Below are 19,846 nucleotides of genomic sequence, written 5' to 3' on the forward strand. Positions count from 1 at the left end.
ATCAGCAATTTAACTCTCTGGTGGCCAGCTGGCATAGCAGCTAAAGCTGCTGTGCTAAAAGCATATTGATATGTTAATATCTAAAAAAACTAAATAAAAAAGATATATAGAGAGCACCTTGGTAGGTTATATGCACAGACATAATAACCATCTATGTACAGTATGTATTCAGAGCTGTGATAGTATATATATATATATATATATATATATATATATATATATATATATATATATATATATATATATATATATAGATATATATTATTAACATGTATTTATATAGCGCCAACATATTGCGTAGCACTGTCTATCTATATATATATATATATATATATATATATTTATATATATATAAAAAATATAGCATTCTATTTAACATTATTTAATACAATCAGCTCTTAATTCTTACATTAGACAAAGAGAACAGGACAAATTGGAAACAAAGGTATATTGGCACTAGACAATACAAGCATTTGGCTGTATGAGTACACTCTATAGGGAGGTAAATAGAGATTTCTAGACCGCTCAGAATTAGGGTTTTCACCCGGACAGCTCAGTTTTTGGAAGGGATGCCTGTCCTGATTTCCAATTTCGGAAATCCGGAGAGGGCTAAAAACATTATCTTTTTTATATTTTGTTGGGTAGGGGTGGAGCTATAATATCTATTACAAACCCATTAGCTTATTCTGCTATTACTGCTGTAAGCAGAGAGCTGATATGAAGTGAATGTGCAGCTTCTCTGTAAGTGAGGACAGATACACCAACTTCGGTGTGAACAGTAACTTGATTACATTATAGAACTCAGCATAAACATTTCAGCATAACATGTCTGCAACAGGAACTTTCATAGAGAGAACACATGCAGGAAGAGGCAGAAGAAAATCACACAGGGTTACAGGTATGGTTGCCACCTTTTAAAAAAAAATTACCGGCCAGTGGTGGGGGTGGAAAATAAAGGGGCGGGACGTGACACAAAAAAGGGGCAGAGCCAACAAGGCACGATGCAAAAGGGGCGGATCCATGGGGGTTAGCATCACAAAAGGGGCAGGGCCACCGCCTGAAGCAGAAGAAAATGTAAGTTTTCATCGTGGGCAAGGGATTTTGTAAGTGGTATTACAAATTACCGGCAGCTACATTGCTAAAATTTGTAATACCGGCCCCGGCCCTGGCCGGTGTTTTACCGGCTAGGCCGGTAAAATACCGGCCGGGTGGCAACCCTAGTTACAGGTCAAGCATGACATCACATTGCTAAGCAACAATAGACCCTCCTTGCATTAGGTAAAATGCACTGGAACAATCTCTGTCTGTTGTTTTCCAACACCTGCACCAAGTGTATTTTTTGTCCTTCAAATGTATTACACAAATGAACATGGGAAATTTTCATAAAATATGTATGATCAGTGCAGCTCCTGACGTTTTTTGTGGTGCAGCCATAACAACTGCACACATATCCAAGCAAGAATCTTTGTGCTAAACATCAGTAATCTGTCATGATCAGACACAGTCTGGTTTGATTCTTACAGTATAAGCTGAAGTGCTTATACTCTTGCTCTTGTGCATGTATACCTTATCTGCGGACAGAAGCACGCAATGCTATAAAAGACCTTGTGCACTTACCACAAAGAAACTTTGCATTTTACAGGATGGCCTCAGCAGCTTTTTATTTATTTTACTAGAAGGTTTAATGAAGGGCAAGACGTTCTAGGTTTGATTTCCTATCTCACCAATTAACATGGTGCCTGGTTTTCTTGCTGCTTGGCAGCTCCTGGAGAAAGCCCATACCCAGCCAGCCATTATTGTGGGTTGTAAGAGACTCAAAGAGACATAACCATATTGAAGGCACATTTTCTAAATGTCTTTAAGGGCATGTAAAGTTTAAAATAGAATAAGGCTAGAAATGCTGTATTTTGTATACTAAATATACACATGAACTTACTGCACCACCAGCCTAATCAAACAAATGTATGCTTTCAAAGTTGGCTACAGGGGGTCACCATCTTGTAACTTTGTTAAACATCTTTGCAAGACCAAGACTGTGCACATGCTCAGTGTGGTCTGGGCTGCTTAGGGATCGTCATAAACAAAGCTGCTTGAGTTCTGCATGGCTGGGAAGTAAGGCGAAATTCTTATGAATCTGTGCTAAAATTTTGACATTATGTATTTTTTTTTCAAGAATAACTTCAAGAAAGAACACCCATTGACTTCAAAACATTTGCTGTGATAAAAATTTGAGAAAAAATGCACGTTAACTTAAATACGTTTGACATAAGAAAAAAATTCATTGAAAAAACACCCATTGACTACAATGCACGCCTACATTTTGCCATTTTGAAAATTTTGAAATTTGCTGGTGAAGTGAAAAGGGGCAGTTTTGCTCATCACTACACATTTCTTATAAATACAGAATATTTTCACTTTAAGGAGTTAGAAGGGGAAAGGATTATTTGATTAAATAAACAGAGTTGAATAAAGCTGTGCTGGACATGGATAGTTTGTGGAGATAAAAGAGAATGTGGGGCACCAAAAGCAGAAGAAAGAATAGGACAAGCTACCAATAAGAGGTGCAAAACACTTGTTTCTTTCCCACAGTTACCCTAATAACATAGGAATGGGTCCAGTAAGAGTAGGAACTTTAGACAAAGACAAGTGTGCTGTATCAATTCAAGGGCATGGGTTTTTCTGATCCTAAATATATACTGGTTTTCACATTGAAATGATATATTTTGCCAATTTGCTGTTCCCAATTCTTAAATATGATGCATTTAGTAAATGGGTACACACAGCACTTTTTGGGTTCATGCTTTCATATTTATTGCCTATGTGTGATATTGCTGCTGCTGTGGGAGGAATATATTATGGTTTACTGAGGCACATAATGCATTTTCCTATATTATTAAAAAATCAACCTACATACATTTAGGGGTTATTTATTGTTTACAGGAGTGGGTGAGAAAGAGGACTGCAGGCAAGTAAAGATATGGAGAAAGGAGAAAATCAAGAGACAAACCATATACATTGGTTTCTTGAATGAGTGTACAGAGTTTGTTCTCATGTGCCCAGAGTTTTGGCTTTAGTTTTAGTCAGTTTCTGGATAACAGCAGCACCATAAATAGGTTGTGCACCAGCCAGTGTGGTCCCCTTCCATTCTACGTTTACATCAAAAATTGGGTCTTTTTAACCCATAGTCTTTGTGTCTATATTTCCTCAATGTTTTGTGGTTTATTGCATCCTTCTATCTGTTTCTATAATTTGAACTTCAGTGACTTCACATTGAGTTGGCTCATTGCATAGAGGTTTTTTTATTCTGATGCTCAGCGCCCGCAGACCTTACATTCTGCTCAGTTTTTTTTTTTTGGCATGCCTGCCATATAACTGAATTAATTAAATCCCTAATTGACTTGAATTATCACTTTTTTTTCAGGGCAGCTGCCAAGAATGAAACATTCTTCTGTATCTTTATGCATCTCTTCCTCTCTTTCTCTTCCCTATCATCACTACATCCCTCCCCCGTAATCTCACTATTACTCTCCTTCAAGACAGTGTGACAATACATGCTGGAGGGAATGTGTCCTCAATAGCTTAGGGTCTTTTTTTAGAGTAATTTGGTATAGATAACTCCAAGCCTTTATAGCCTAAATGCTCAGATGTTGTTATAAGATGAGTCTATCCTTCTTGTACAACAGAGACCTTTCTTCCTCTCCTTTTTCTATTCTGCTTCTTGTGCTTTCTGCATTTAGATGCTATGGATATGTCTTTATTATCATATCGTAAAACCAAATTAAATGTCATTTGCTGGTTTCATCTTTTTCCAGACATTGCACTGGGGTCATACTAAATCCTTGCAGCAAATGCCCTAGTTTGAATAGATCCTAAACCCTAGTACTGAAAGGCAGCAGTGCTAACCATAGTGGCACCATGTTACCCACAGAGCAATAGTACAGACTCTATTGGAGTACATTTTTGCAGGAAATATCTAAAATGTTATATAATCCTACAGGGCTCACATTTAGAATATCTTTATTTCTCCAAACTTGGCTTATCGGCATGGTCCATTCTCTTAAGAGTACCTGGTCCAGATCCAACGGATAGTGAATCTGTGGTGTAGAGCTAATAACCTCCGGTTCAGAATATCCTTAGCTTTGGCTCTTGTTAATTTCAATTAACTTCCCCTGCCAAGCCAGGCTGCAGTGATGCCAACTCAAGCTAAGCATATTGTGTGACTGTTTACAGCTATGCTTAGTTTCACGACTACTGAAGCTTCCTTAAGTATCAGTATGCGGTTGTGGGATTCACTGCATCTCTTTCTTTGCAGACATATTACAGCTGACAGACAGAACCTCCCAAAAGGTTCAAGCACTCTTCCATAAGAGTAAATGACAGACTGTCGGAAACAACAGCACACCACTTTTTTCAATTTAGAATTTTCAATTTTATATTATTTTGAGTGCCATTTTCTGGATGATAGGCTCAGGCTGACAAAATCACATCAGTTTGTAAACTCAGACAGAGAGAGAGAAGCCTGCCTCCAAAAACAGGCACCCTGTACCACAGTGATGGCTAAGGAATGATGACTGACACAGGGTCTCCAACACCTCAGCCTAGTTCGATCCCTCCATCACCTCTTTCTGCACTTTGCCACTTAATCTCAGTGCTGCCAGCATCGTAAATTAGATTCTCTGCTCTCCTGGGAAGAGAATCACTTTGCCAGAAAGTGCTGTGTATTATATGTATTGGCATTAGATGATGCTAAAGAAGATTTTTGAAATGTTTCGCTTTTGTACAGTTGTATATTTAACCTCTATATTTGGGTTCTCATAATGGCCTGTAGCAAATGGTCAACAATAGCTTTACAAAATCTCCCCTTTTTTTAAAAAAAAATACAATTATACCTATTTGTTATGAATGGCGAGGATGAGAGCTTCTGGTGCCACTTTCAGAAGTGTGTAGATGCTGCCACCTAGTGTTCTATATGCAGATGATATGTATTCATGTGCAAATGGCAGGAAGGAAGATTCATGATGGATGATTTTAGTTAAGTAAATCTAATTTACTGTAGGTGCTTGTAATCTTTATAGTTGCTTGTTTGCACACATTATTACATTATATCACATTATAAACTGATTTTCCCTTGCTAAAGACACCTGCTTTTGGCCGCCGCTTCCGTTGCTTTAATACTGAGCCATTAATCTTTGCATACACATACAGATGCACTAGCAAACAGTTGGGCCCCTCTAGGAAGAGCGGAGGACAGGAAGTACTGTAGGGCAAGATGGTGGCAGCAAGCAAGAAAAGGACATTGGTAGGAATCTGTTTTGCCCTATGCCTGTTGCCACTGAGTCTCTTGGGAAATAGACGTTTAGAAGAGGAGGGCTGGAAACCTAGGGAGCATTTGCTTCCTTTTGTCCTCCTGCCAAGCTCCTTACAGCTAATCTGGTAAACAGCGGACAGGGTAAAAAGCCTGCTTTAAAGGGGCTGTTTGTTTGCTAAATGCCAGATGCCAGCTGCGTGCCATCGGAGAGATGATGCCTTGTAATTAATGACCTTATTCCATGTAACCATTTGGCAAAGGACTAAAAAGTGCTAGAACAACATTGTCCTTGATAGCATGGGGTTAGCTGACATCTCTGCCTGCCCCATATAATAGCCGGCTGGTATCTCATCAGTATGTGGCTTCCTCTCTGTGCTTAGAGTAAATGCTACCTGAGCAGACCCTGTGCATTTTCCGTAGGTGGAATATAGCAGTAAATATTACTTGCAGGATTTCAGGCAAACTCTCAGTCTGACCTTCTTACATAGCCATCACTCGCAGAAATACCATGTAATTAGTAGCAGGGAAAAATCACAAAGACTCCCAGGGAATTTTGCTCTGCAGACTCCGAAGGGAAATATCTGTCAATGACTTGTTCTCGTGTGTTTTAGAATACAAAATTCCTTTGTTAAAGGGCAAATAGTTTGTTATATTCAGCTGGAATCCACATGAATTCGTAACTTGGCCAGGGACAAGAATACATAGACCGTGCAGAGAGGTGGTAGAACAGAACACTTATACTGTACTGTCAATATGAGAATGCTCATACGGAACAAGAGTGAAGGTTATATCAAGCACATACATGAAGTACACAGCAAATTGAATAGAATAGTAGAATAAGTAACATGGCCATAGAAGTAATAACTAGGGATGCACCGAATCCAGTATTCAGTTCGGGATTTGGCCTTTTTCAGCAGGATTCGGATTCGGCCCGGCCAAACCGAATCCTAATTTGCATACACAAATTAGTGGCAGGAAAGGGAAATCACGTTACTTTTAGCCACAAAACAAGGAAGTAAAAAATGTTTTCCACTTCCCACCCCTAATTTGCATATGCAAATTAAGATTCAGATTCGGTTCGGTTTTCGGGGGAATCTTTCGCAAAGGAAAGTTTGTCTCCGAGCCTGGGGCCCCAGATGTACTCCTGCCGTAATCTAAATCTGGTTCTTGTATGATAACCGTATCCCATTATAGTTGGTAGTGGGTGACCTGCCTCTGGGGTTTCAGATGATGCTATTTAATTCCCATTAGCACAATTCCTACTGCTTGAGTGTTGTGGGAACCACATTTAATCCCCCAGTACCTATGGCAGCTTATTACATGTTAAGACTCATGTAGAGAATTGCAGAAACTCAGTTAATTGAACTGTATTAACAAATGCTGTGTTCTCAATAATTCAATACTGGGGCCTTCTTTTTTATGGTGCAACGAAGCCCGGACTCTTTAATTAGCTCTCCCTCTATAACAGCTGACACTCTCACTAGCACTTGTAAGCAAAATGCTCCTCCCCTTTCTTTTCCATAGCTAGCTATCCCACAGGAAGTCCTTCCCACAGTGTCGGAATAACAGGAAGCTGAGGCATACATGTAGTATGTAAACTCCAACACTGCCAGCTCGTGACCAAACAATGAAATTGCAATGAACTGAGTTAAGCAAAAAGAACAATTGCTATTAGCCCCTTTAATGCACCTCCATGAATAACTTTATTCCATACATTCTTTTTCTGGTTGACTCTGGCTTTATTTCACATCTATGGTGCTGACCCAGAACTATGTGGTTTTGTTCCGTTGATTCCACCTGCTAACCTGCACCTACAGCCACAAGGTTAAATAAACATTTTGTCTTCCTGGCGCAGGTCTCTAGATGAGGGGATGCCCTTGAAAAACAAGTGCTAAGCACCACTAGTTCTCCGTTGACTTGCCACCTCTGTTTGATAGTCCAGTCTGTATTGGAAATTCATCAGCGGAGCGTGCGTTGCCCTCATTAGAGAGAAAGTAAAATGAAAATAATAAATAAATAAGCCAAAATGCCATGGGAGAATATTCAGCAGAGAGCTGCGCTAATGAGGAGTTACAGAGAAACTACATTCACATGCATAATTATTTTTAATTGAATGCTTTGTGGGGTTTCCATGTGTGAAGAGATGGCAGAGTGCGTTTGAACTGTGCTGAGCATCATATAATCCAGAGCAGGAGACGCCTGGCATGTGTGTATCAGAACCCTACTTCACTGGCAGGGATGCCGCCTAATGCCATGCACAACAAGGGGCCAGAGGGAAGCTTCCTTTTCCCAACACAAATTAGCAATTTATTTGAAAGCTCATTACTAAATACATTGAAATTCTAGTTGAGACAGTTTATGGATTTTGATTCTAACGCTATGCCCTGAGACCTGAGCCAGGGATAAAACACCCCATTTAATACCATTGTTTCTTTCTTAACACATTGGACTGGGCCTGGTTATTATTCTGGGGGACAGCTTCTGTTTCCATGAGGTTCTTTTATGGAGGAAGGCTGTTGGTGAAGACTATGCTTTACAGGTGAGCTACAACCCAGGTGACATATAGAGATGCAAACCCACTATGTTTTTGGGCAGCATGGTGACTCAGTGGGTAGTGATTCTTCTTCTCCATAACAGGGGTCCTGAGTTTGGTTCTGATCTGGACTGTATGTTCTCCCTGTGTCTGCATGAGTTTCTTTCTACACATCAAGAACAAACATGTAGGTTAATTGATGTATATAAGTATATTTTATTCCATTAAACAGAGAACAAATAAAAGGGTCTGTATATCACACATGTTAGGTAATGCAAACACAAGGACAATGTTTTCCCTGGCTTTGGTACCCCGCAGCAACCAATCAAATAGTTGCTTTCAAACAGCAGACATAGTATAATGTAAGAAAGAGTCCACCCTGCCCCTTTCACCCCTTTGGAACTTTTGTAGGGATTTGCAGTACAATGCCTGTTAGACTATGGGGCAGATGTATGAAGGGTCGAATATCGAGGGTTAATTAACCCTCGATATTCGACTAGGAACTAAAATCGTTCGACTTCGAATATCGAAGTCGAACGATTTAGCGCAAATCCTGCGATCGAACGATTCGAAGGATTTTAATCCAACGATCGAAGGAATATCCTTCGATCAAAAAATCACAGGCAAGCCTATGGGGACCTTCCCCATAGGCTAACATTGACTTCGGTAGCTTTTAGCTGCCGAAGTAGGGGGTCGAAGTTTTTCTTAAAGAGACAGTACTTCGACTATCGAATGGTCGAATAGTCGAACGATTTTTAGTTCGAATCGTTCGATTCGAAGTCGAAGTAGTAGTCGAAGGTCGAAGTAGCCCATTCGATGGTCAAAGTAGCCCAAAAAACACTTCGAAATTCGAAGTTTTTTTAATTCGAATCCTTCACTCGAGCTTTGTAAATCTGCCCCTATAAGTTGGACATTCTAGGGGGCCTATTTATTATGATGTGTGAAGTGAAATTTGCCAGAAAAAATGGTGTGAAAAGCTGTGTAAAATAAATGGCAAATTTATCAAGGTGTGTTTTATTTTATGCCATTCGAATGCCAGATTTTATGTAGTTATTTTATACTACTTCAGACCTTTGTAAGTAAGTTTCTGGCAAAAGAGTCGCTTATAGAAAAAGCCCATAAAAAATTATGACGTTTCTACATGGCAATGCCATTTTTTACAGCACATAATAAATCAGCCCCTGGATGTATATACAGAAAACATTTAAAACCTGTTATACATGGCAAATGTAACAAACAAAGGAAAGTTGTGCTTGCCTCTAATTTTAAAACCATTAGGCGGGAGTTCAATGAGGCTGTGACCACAAAATTCATATAGACAAACACAAGAGTCCTCTGCACTCAACCCATTATCAATATATTTAAGACAGAGACATTTTGTGCATACAGCTACTGAAAATTGCCTTACCCTTTAAACAAAACAGGGATTGTTTGTCCATATATTGCAATATATTTAAGCTGGCCAACTACGTCAAAGTCATTCCATATGTGGCCAGGCCCAGTCCTACACTCAAATGTCATCTGATTCATTAAGAATTCTTTTGCTTCATTGCAGAGGACCTCTTGTATTTGTCTATACATGGCAAATGCCATGTTTTCCCTACCTTGAGCAATATATACATTCTGTTTTGTAAATTTATATTTATTCAAGGTGCACAATAAATTGTCTGTTGTGGAATTAAAAATGTTGAGTCCAGCTATTGTGAGAGCTGCTACTCTATGTTTTTTTCGGCCTGCCATTGTTCTCGGCATTGGACAATTTGCGACAATGACTTTTTTAGACAATTCTTGTAAATGTTACATATCTTCACAAGAGTTCCTCGTGACTGGCCTAAAATAAATGAGTAGAAAATCAATTCCCAATTATATCATTCTCTTTAATGGTCGAGAGCTTGTTTTTTTTTCCTGTTTATTTTGTTACTGGTGCATAATTCAGACAAGCAAATTTATGCTTTTTGCAAGTCCTCAATAAACCAAGTTGAGAGGGTCAAAGTCATCTCCCTCCAGGAAGCCAAGTGATTCTCTTCCAACCTTTTTATGCTGTCTTCTCTGCTAATTTAATATTTAGGAATCATTGTTGGAGCAGAACAATTTTATTTTTTATTTACCTTGTAAATTTTGACATTTGTTTTCCGCTGGCAAGTTAATATTGAATTTGAATTTGCTCTCTTGAGAGCCACAGAGACATGCATTCTGCAAACTCAAATGTTTTCCTTTGGATCTGTTTTCTGTTAGTACAATTTTGTGCCATTCCTTTCAATAGACTGTTGTATTTTTTTTTTTTTTTACTTATATATTGATAAAGATCATGTTGAAATAAAACAGTTATTTTTAATAAAACGTCAAGGAAATAATTTTTCCATCGCTAGAAGTCCGATACAATTAAAGGTCAAACGGATTTCTAAGACACACTTTTAAAAACACAGAGAGACTTTTCTGCTTGTGGTTGCACAGATTTATTTGCTCTTTGTCAGTGGTGTTTTCCCCACTGGCATGAATTTGACAAATCACTTGTCAGGGAAAGGTCTGAACCTCTGGGAGAGTAGTACAAGCAGCTCAATTCATCATGCGGGTTCTGGTGCTATATTAACTTTTTTTTGTAAACAACCCCCCTCCTCTATAAATCTTTGCTCAGTATTCAGCCAGTATGAGCAAAATGTGTGTTGTGTTGTAAGACTTCTTGGACCAATCTAGTGGCATCTTGGTAGACACAACTCTAAACATTTAAGTTGATGGGTAGGGTTATAAAAATATAGCAATCTAGTGGCACTGTACCACTATGCCACCCTTTTAAACTGGAAATTCTTCTCCCAAGGAGCATACAAGCTAATGAAAAGAACACAGTATTAAGAAGATAATATGACAGTGGCCATAAACTCCTGTATATGATGTCTCCCTAAGAATAGGTCCCATTACAATTCATTATAGATAGACTCAGTACAAGAATATGGTATGATCTCTGGAAACAGGGGCGATCCTGGCCCCTCCGCTGCCTGAGGCCGCAGCAGTTGCTGCTGCCCCCCCTCCCCCGGAAATTCGCTCTTAAAGTACCAGGAGCAGCATTTTTGCTGCCCCTGGTACCTAGTTGGGCGCTGCCGCCTGAGGCGACAGCCTCAACTCGCCTCATTGGCGAAGCACCCCTGTCTGGAAATAATAAATGTAATATTTGTGTGGGATGAAGGGTAGGGAGGAGTCATTTTCTAAAGACACATGCCACCATATGTAATAAAAGTTTGCCCAATAGCAGCAACGCATAGCAACCAATAAGATGTTTTTCTTTTAAACAGGTGACCAGTAAATTGTACCTGCTGATTGGTTGCTATAGGTTACTGCTTCTGGGCAAACTTAAGGGAGGAACGTAGTTAAAATTGCAAGCGTTTTTGTGAATGTTTCACACTGCTCAAATGTAAAATCAACTGCTGGCGAGTATTAATATACCTACCTAGTGCCTGCATTTAAGATTCCCTTTAATCTCTTTTTGTTAATGCAATTGCCTGCTGACGTTTAGGCTTCATTTGACCTGTCTGTCTCCCAGCCCTATATTATTAATCTAAGGGGTATGTTTATCAAAAACTTTCACTTTCACCCTTTAATAAATACGCCTTGAAAAATCCCAAAGAAATGATTGGAGAGAGGCGGTATTTCACTCTAGCGGACTGTGGTTATCTCTAAATTTACTCTTTGCTAAATATACCCCTAAGACTTTCTATTTGGACTCTTGCTTAAGTGAAGTGACTGTGAAGTAGCATTGTTAATATGTATATTAATATAATAATATGTAAAATAATATGTATATTAATATAATTAATATGTAAATGACTCCCATCTGGTTGACTTTTATGACTTCATAACTCATGACTCATAATGTGGTTGCTTGCTGCCTCCCCAATAGAAGGAGAAAGTTGGGTGGAGGTGCTGGGTTTTATATATATATATATATATATATATATATATATATATATATATATATATATATATATATATATATATATATATATATATATATATATATATGTGACTCTTTATGTTTATGAAGCAGCTAAAGTTAAGTTTAAAGTGATTTAGCTACTGTATATATTCAGCACACAGATCAAAGAAAGATGAAGGCAGTAGCACTACAGATTCCCAGTATACAAAGAGAGCAAACTTCAGAGAAAAGCTGATTGTGCTAATTTAAGGCATCAATTATTTTACATTGCAGAAAGATTAATATGGATTTGCACTTCTGTTTTGGTGCTTAGATTTTGTGTCTGCAGGGAAATCACCTAATTCTGCATTTGACACCCCGTGGTATTAAATTAGTTAATCCTACAGTGTAGTAGGGATTCAGTTATTAGTGTGCTGGTCATTCAGTAATTATCAACATTGCTTTGTTATATAGGGAGTTTGTCAATAGGTGTCACAATGTAGCATGTATGTATGAGTGGCAGCAGATGTATAAGGGGTGCAGTGTTTCTAAGGACTTTATATACTTATAAAGTCCAATCAGAATATGAGTTGAATAGAACTACATATTTCATTATTTGCAAGATTCAAGTAATGTTCTGGGTTAACCAAGGAATTCAAAGAAAATATAATCTGTTAGAGGTACATTTACTGACATTCATCCTAGAAGTTAAATTGTAGCCTGGAAAATTTTTAACTAATTGAAGCATAAGCAGAAAGCATCTGACCTCTTTGAGCAGTTGAACACTATTCTACTCTATGGGGTGTTAGAGAGCTCCATGGGAGCTCTGTGCTCAAACACCCCTCTGAATTATTCCATTTGCAATAATCAGCAAATTTTAATGAGAAGTAGCTATCATTACCCCTCAGTAAATAATACTGATCATTGGTAAAAAGAAAGTTACAAATGCAAGTGGCTCTGTATAGATCCGAGCAACCAGATCTGACCTATGGACAAGCACTGAAGAGGATCCCTAACAGCAGAAATAGCCAGCGTCTGTTTTACTTCATAAAATTTAAGCAGAGTATACAGAATAATGTGGAATGTTTTGAAATCATGGGGGACCCAGCAGAGTAGAGAAAGCCTGTCAGGCGTCTGCATTGATTAGCGATTCACACACTAAAATATGTGCTTTGTGTTATTCAAAAATTAGCAGATGTGAAATCAGGCTTGTACGGAATTATTAGAAGTGACAGGTAAAATAAATTGTTCTTTTTTTCTGTAGGGTGTAGTGGGCTTTCCATTGTCAGTTAACAATTTAATGAGCGTCTCTGTACACTCTCACTATTTCATGTTACAGCGGATGATCCTGATGAAGTAAACTACAGCAATTAATTAATTAGCTTATCTGACAGCTTTATATCTACAGGACGTTTTGGCTCGGACAGCACCAAGGCCAACAAAAGGGTGTAATATGTTCAGTTATACAAAATGGGCATCACTATGAATAGCACTAACATCCCGATGGGATTACGTTTTCTTTCTTCTGCCAATCACATGGTACTGCTAAATGTCAGAATTCCTGTATTTATTGTTGTTTAACTGCCACATCTTGACCTTCTTCATTTCTTCTTAGCTTTTGGTTCCCAACTGCACCCTTCCTGCCATTTCTTCCCAATACTAACCCTCTCCCAATGATTTTCTTCTGGCTCAGCCCCACTTGCATGTTGTGAAGTTTCCTTACCACTTTTACTGGTACTGTAATGATTGTTAGGCTAACCCTTCCTGATATAAATGACTGTCGCTTTATTACCTCTCTGTCTATATTAACAGTTTTTGCTTTGCAGGTCAACCTATGCCTTTTGTGTTTTCTCAAGCAACCAGTAGTACATTTTGCTGTTATTTTATGTTATGCTTCCCATACAATCAGAGGCAGCCACCAATACACAAATATCATACAGGACTGAAAAAGAAGCAAGTGAATACTACACACCGGGGTGTAAATGCTGCATTTCCAGTCCTCCAGTTCATATCAGTGATAGTTTGCTTTGTGGTTGGAGTTCTGGATCAGTGCTGCTTAATTAGAATTTACTGAGCCTCGGAGTAAAATCTTTATTAAACCCCAACCATTCTGGAGGAAGGTCTGTCTTACAGTAAAATACCAAAACTGAGTACCAGTACCTCTGTGCTTTATGCTTCTATTGTCTCTGTTATTAAGCCTCTTAATGGGAGAACCTTTAGACAATAGCCAAGTTTTACAGTTTAGCCTACATACAACCTGTAACATTAAGCACAGAATATTACGAAACGTCGACTTTACAATTCAGGGCTATTTTCTGTAACACAGAACCAACTTTTTGTAGCTTTTGCCAATTAAACATTTACTTCTCCTTCAAAGGATTTCAAATAAATGTTATTTTATTGATGTTAGAAGGAAAAGATTCATTTTCATTTTGCGTTCCCACCTGGAGTGTTCTGTATGGACAGAGCAGAATATATTTCTCTAGCAGAAAATAGCTTATTTGAGAGGTACTTATCATATTATCTCCTTCATTGCCAGAGGGGATAACAACGCATTGTTCAACAATAATGAGTCGCTGCTCCCTCTGGCAATAAAAAAAAAACCATTCCATTGCAAAGTGAGATTAGAAAATCAATATTATTAATTTGATTGTGAAATAAAAGTGGCATGCTATTATTTAAGTGTTAGAAAATCTTAATTTCTTTTTCTAGTTTTATTTGGATATGTACTGCAATTGTAGGAAGCCAATTAGGAAGGGATTTAATACCATTTCCGTGAATACATTTATTTTATGAATTTACGTTATTACCTCAATACTAATATTCAGCTGTATTTAACCTGATATTACCACAGTTACTGTCAAGAATACGACTGGATAGTAGGAATGAATAGATATAAGCATTTTCAACAAATAATACAATTCTGAAGAGTATGAATGAATTTTACAAAAGCTCCAGATAATCAGATAACACTGATTTTTGCAAGGCGAAGTCTAGTGGGCTCCCACGTCTTGTGTAATACAGATATAGGATCCCTTATCCGGAATTTTTTTTCCAGAAGGCTCCAAATTATGGGAAGGCCATCTCTTTAGCAAATATTTCCAATTATTTTAAATTGATTTGCTTTTTCTCTGTAATAATAAAATGGTTCCTTGTACTGGATGATAACACCTGTAAGCTGCATGAATCCAAATTGGTAGCAAACAAGCCTATTGGGTTTATTTTGAATGCCCGTTTATTAAAGATCAAATTTTAGTGTTATTAGAACTTTTTGAAACCATGACTAAACACATTTTCTCTAAAACCACAAATGCTTTGAAAGGTATTAGAAGATCCGATGTACCGCTAAAAATGTGAGTTTTTCGGACAGTTACAAAATCCTTAAACCGCTCAAAGTCTGAATGGCTAAAAAAAGGTCCAATAGGATAAGCTCATCTCTCACTGACATATAGGACCTTGACTGGTTTTACTTGCCAAACTTTTGAACTAGAGTTTAGATATATATATTCTAAAAATATTTAGAAACACAAATTTTTGGAGTAAAAATACAAATTGTGAAAAAAAAAAATCTGAATGTTAGTAAATAGACCTTTTGGTATGGTGATTTAAATAACAGAAAGCATTCTGGATCATAGACTCCATACCCGCACAGAAATGTTCCCATTTAAAAGCCATTTCTGCTCCTAGAAGGTTAAGCTTCACACATACAAATGTTAATGTACAAATACTTAAACTGTCATTTGGATTCTTCTCTTTTTATGGGCTTTTGTTGATCTTGTCATAATGTAAAATGATACCCTTCTTTCTGTTCGCTTTTCTTCTAACATGTAAACAATGTCATTAATCTTTATGTTAAAAAAATGAAACCACGGATAAATGATATAAATCAACGTTATTTATCTATTTAATATATTTTTCTACCTTTTGTCTCAACAGCCAATGTTTGTGATAATGAGCTGCTGCGTTGCCAAAATGATGGCGTTTGCTACAACAACATTAGGTGCCACTGTCAACCCGGCTACACAGGCATCTTGTGTGAAAAGCTGAAGTGTGCCGACACTGGGAATTGTGACTCCATATCAGGACAGGATTCGCTGTCCCTAAACTCCTGGTTGACATTAACTGCAATAGTACTTGTGGACTGGCTCTGCACTTTCTAAAGGGCAGTGACAATGGACTTCTCTTGATGGATGGCTGGACACTGGAAGATTGAATGAAATTAAACTAAATAAAGATATAAAACCTATTGAAACTGAGAAGGCTCGACTGAACTAAGCCATATGTATCAAACTGAAAACGAGAGATCTATGACTGTTATATTCCTGGCTGACAGATAGAAATGATAACTTCAAAGAAAGACTTCTGCCATGGTAACACCACCAGTTATAGAGACCTTCTTCAAAAGGCCTATAAAAAGAGTAATGCCAAATGCAGTTGGAGTTTCATAATTCTGCAAGGTGCAGGGAATTTGAAATGGAAAGCGTTTAAAGGATGGCTGCCTCAAATAGGACTACTACCATGACAGGGTCAGTTGCAATCAATCACATGTCTGCTTTGAAAGGTTCCGAATGCAAAAGGACAAAAAAAAATGCTTGTTAGACACTTCCACGTGGTCATTGTACCTTGCTGCCCCATGTGTGGACCAACCAAATAGCGTCATTCTTTGCTACCAGTGCATTGTGGGTAAAGGAAAGCGGCCATATTGGTCCCCAATACCCTTACACCTGTGCTTTTGTGAACGTCGCTCCGTAAACCCTCGTTGGTCAAAAGATTTTATTTGTCCGATGTTAGTGGTGCACATAACTCCCTCCTTTAGCCCCTGAGAGAGAACGTCAAGGCTTGTACATGCTTGATATGACATGCTGATTAAGATTAAGGTGTATCAAGAAACAGAGAAGGCTTGAGTCTAAGCAAAAATAAAATGTATTTATCCTTTTGTATTCAAATGAAGTTATTTTTCTTGAAATAATGTACAATGTAGATTTTTTGTATTATTGCAAATTCGTGTTTAACAGACAATCTATTAAGTACATTTCATTCAATACAGAATGAAAATATAGCTTTTTTTTTTTTTCTTCAACTTAACGATTTATTTTTCGTTGAATTTTAATTTTTTGTGTTATTCATTTTTCACCCCTTAACGACCAGAGGGGCTTGAAGTTCCCCACGACCCCTTTGGCCGTAAAACGGGTAAATCGCAAAGAAAATCTTCCATAGGGAGCGAGTGCTGGCATCATGGAGAGCCACAAGTTTACATATATAAAAACATGTAATAATGTTCCACCAAAGGAAATTCTAAATGTTTTCTTGTTGTTTTAAAACATTGGAATATTTCAGAGGAATAAAACATATCTGAAAACTGCTGAAAACAAATGTAATGCACTTTATCTTTTCATTTGTGTGCTTTGAGGTTGGCGTGAAATGTAAACAGGATATTCAAATAATAAAGGGGATTTGCTTTTCGGGATTACACATATTTTATTCAAAATGATTATGATGATTTATGCTCGGCTCAATTAACCCTACTACTAATTGAACTAGGTTAGATCATAGAAGTAGGCTGTTGTCCATTTCATATAGTGTTAAAAGATTGCCTGTAATAGGAGGAGTCCATATATTAATGGATAAAATAAATCAAAGCCTTTCATTAAAGTTTGGCCCCATTATGTCTTCAAGCTACGGGATTTTACCAAGCCATATGCTGATTTAGGATGATGGCAGCTATATTCTAATGGCAGTACCACACAGGGTATGATATCATCCAGCAGGTTGATTCCTATGTAAATCAGAGTACCTTGCAGAGCTAATTTTTGATTAGCAATTCTCTGTAAGGATCTGGTGTTTTGATCGCTTCTACAGGTATTGCCAATCTGCCCTTTGTGCCATAGCCAAAGCTGCGGCTGAATGGAAGTGATTTTTCAACCTAGATGTGGTCCAATGTACTTTAAAGGAACAGTTCAGTATAAAATTAAAATCTGGGTAAATAGATAGGCTGTGCAAAATAACAATGTTTCTAATATAGTTAGTTAGCCAAAAATTTAATGTATAAAGACTGGAGTGACTGGAACACTACTCGCTTGGTTTCCACTGATTGGTTACCAGGCAGTAAACAATCAGAGACTTGAGGGGGGGCCACATGGGCCATAACTGTTGCTTTTGAATCTGAGCTGAATGCTGAGGATCAATTGCAAACTCACTGAACAGTTATGTCCCATGTGGCCTCTCTTCAAGTCACTGAGTTAGAGAGCTGAAAAGCAGGAAGTAGTGTTCTGGCTATTATGTTAGACATCCAGTCACTCTTTATACATTACATTTTTGGCTAACTAACTAGATGAGAAACATTTTTTATTGTGCACAGCCTATCTATTTACCCAGTTTTTATTTTTACACTAAACTGTTCCTTTAAAAGGCAGTGGATAAGGACATTTTTAAGACACAAAAAGTGTATCCTAACTTCTAATTTCTATAATCAAATTTCAAATACGTATTTGCTGTAAGAAGCATGTGAGGACAAGGTACAAAGGGATCAAGAACTTATGCCTTAAAAAGGGGTTGTGCTCCTTTATGATGTAGAGCAGTAAACCTCAACCAGTAGCTCGCAAGCAACATGTGACTCACCAACCCCTTGTATGTTGCTCCCAGTGGCCTAAAAACAGGTGCTTATTTTTGAATTACAGACAGGAAGGCAAGTTTTGGTTTAATAAAAACAAGGTGTACTGTCAAATAGAGCCTCCTGTAGTCTGCTAGTCCACATTGGGGCCACCAAATAGCCAATTACAGGCCTTATTTAGCACCCCAGGATGTTTTTGCATGTCTTTGTTGCTCCCCAACTCTTTTTATTTTTGAATGTGGCGCAAGAGTAAAAAAGGTTGGGGACCCCTGATGTAGAGGGTCAGTTTGCAACTGGTTTTCATTTGGCTCAGTTTGGTTTTGCAATTGTAGAGGGGCAGTTTGCAATTGGTTTCATTTTTTATTATTTGTGGTTTTTGAGTTATTAACTTGATGTTCAACAGCTCTTCATTTTGCAATTTCAGCAATCTAGCAATAACAACACATTTGTAGCCTTACAGAACGTTGGTTTTTTAGATGGGATCAGTGACCCCCTATTTGAAGGCTGGAAAGAGTCAGAAGAAAAAGGCATATAATTAAAAAATTATAATAAATAAATAAATAATGAGGACTAATTGAAAATTTGATTAGAATTGGCCATTCTATAACATACTAAAAGTTAATTTAAAGGTGAACCAGCCCTTTACTAACATAGCAGTGTTTACACCTTCTACTTGCCTATGGGCCTGTATTTCCAGATTGTTATTCTCCCTTTGTTATTTGGAGATAACACTCAGTCAATAAATGATGGGCTTTCAGAAGAGTTGTAGTGAATGCTTAATAATTGTTTTTCACAAATACGCTTTATTTTTATCTAGTTATTTGGGATTAAAAAATGGATTATTAGTGTGCTTGTCCAACCAAATATTTTGTCCTACTGGAAACAACTCAACCATGCTGTCAATTTAGCTGTAGCAGTATGCGCCAAGGGCATGAACTACTGCTGCATCTGTATATATTGATATAAAATAACTCTTACTTTTGGCAAAACTTACAGAGACCCATACGTCAGGAATGGCTACTGCTTTACTATGAATATAGGTATGCACCCCCAGCCATGGATGTTGGGATTTGTATAAAACACACTGAAAGCATCAGGATGGTCATCCCTAGAATATGTAATGACTGGTGCAGTCAGGTCATAGTCTAATAGTGGGAAGACTGAAGTTTATGTAAGCTGCAGATTAATTCAGCCAAAGGAGATCTTTATGAAAATGTATGTTTAGAAAGAAAATTCCTCCTGATAATGAAATGCAAATCATTTTTTCTCTCAGATAGATATTAAAAATGCAAACACAAAACAGGAGATTATTTATAATGAAAAGTGATTCCTCTTATTAAAAGCTGAATTAACATAGCCTTAAATGTTATTGGTGCTATAATTATTCATGAACATTGAATGAAAACTTTGCAGGCTATGCACATATTCAGATGTCTGTATAACAATGTGTGTAAAGACAAAGCTCAACATAAACCTGGGAGCAGAGAC

At 37.7% G+C, this 19,846-nt stretch overlaps 1 protein-coding gene across 5 annotated transcripts in view; it reads left to right on the plus strand.

The window, feature by feature from the left end:
• The window catches only part of LOC108714430 (netrin-G1), a 152,970-nt gene extending 136,692 nt beyond the window's left edge, over positions 1 to 16,278 (plus strand). For all 5 annotated transcript variants that reach the window (XM_041590580.1, XM_018258648.2, XM_041590581.1 and 2 more), the window contains one exon: positions 15,685 to 16,278. In XM_041590580.1, coding sequence (XP_041446514.1) covers positions 15,685 to 15,908 — 224 coding nt within the window. In that variant the 3' untranslated portion in view covers positions 15,909 to 16,278. The remainder of the gene's footprint in view (positions 1 to 15,684) is intronic.
• Positions 16,279 to 19,846: the final 3,568 nt, after the last annotated feature.

This window comes from Xenopus laevis, chromosome 4L (assembly GCF_017654675.1).
Source record: "Xenopus laevis strain J_2021 chromosome 4L, Xenopus_laevis_v10.1, whole genome shotgun sequence".
Lineage (NCBI taxonomy): Eukaryota > Metazoa > Chordata > Amphibia > Anura > Pipidae > Xenopus > Xenopus laevis.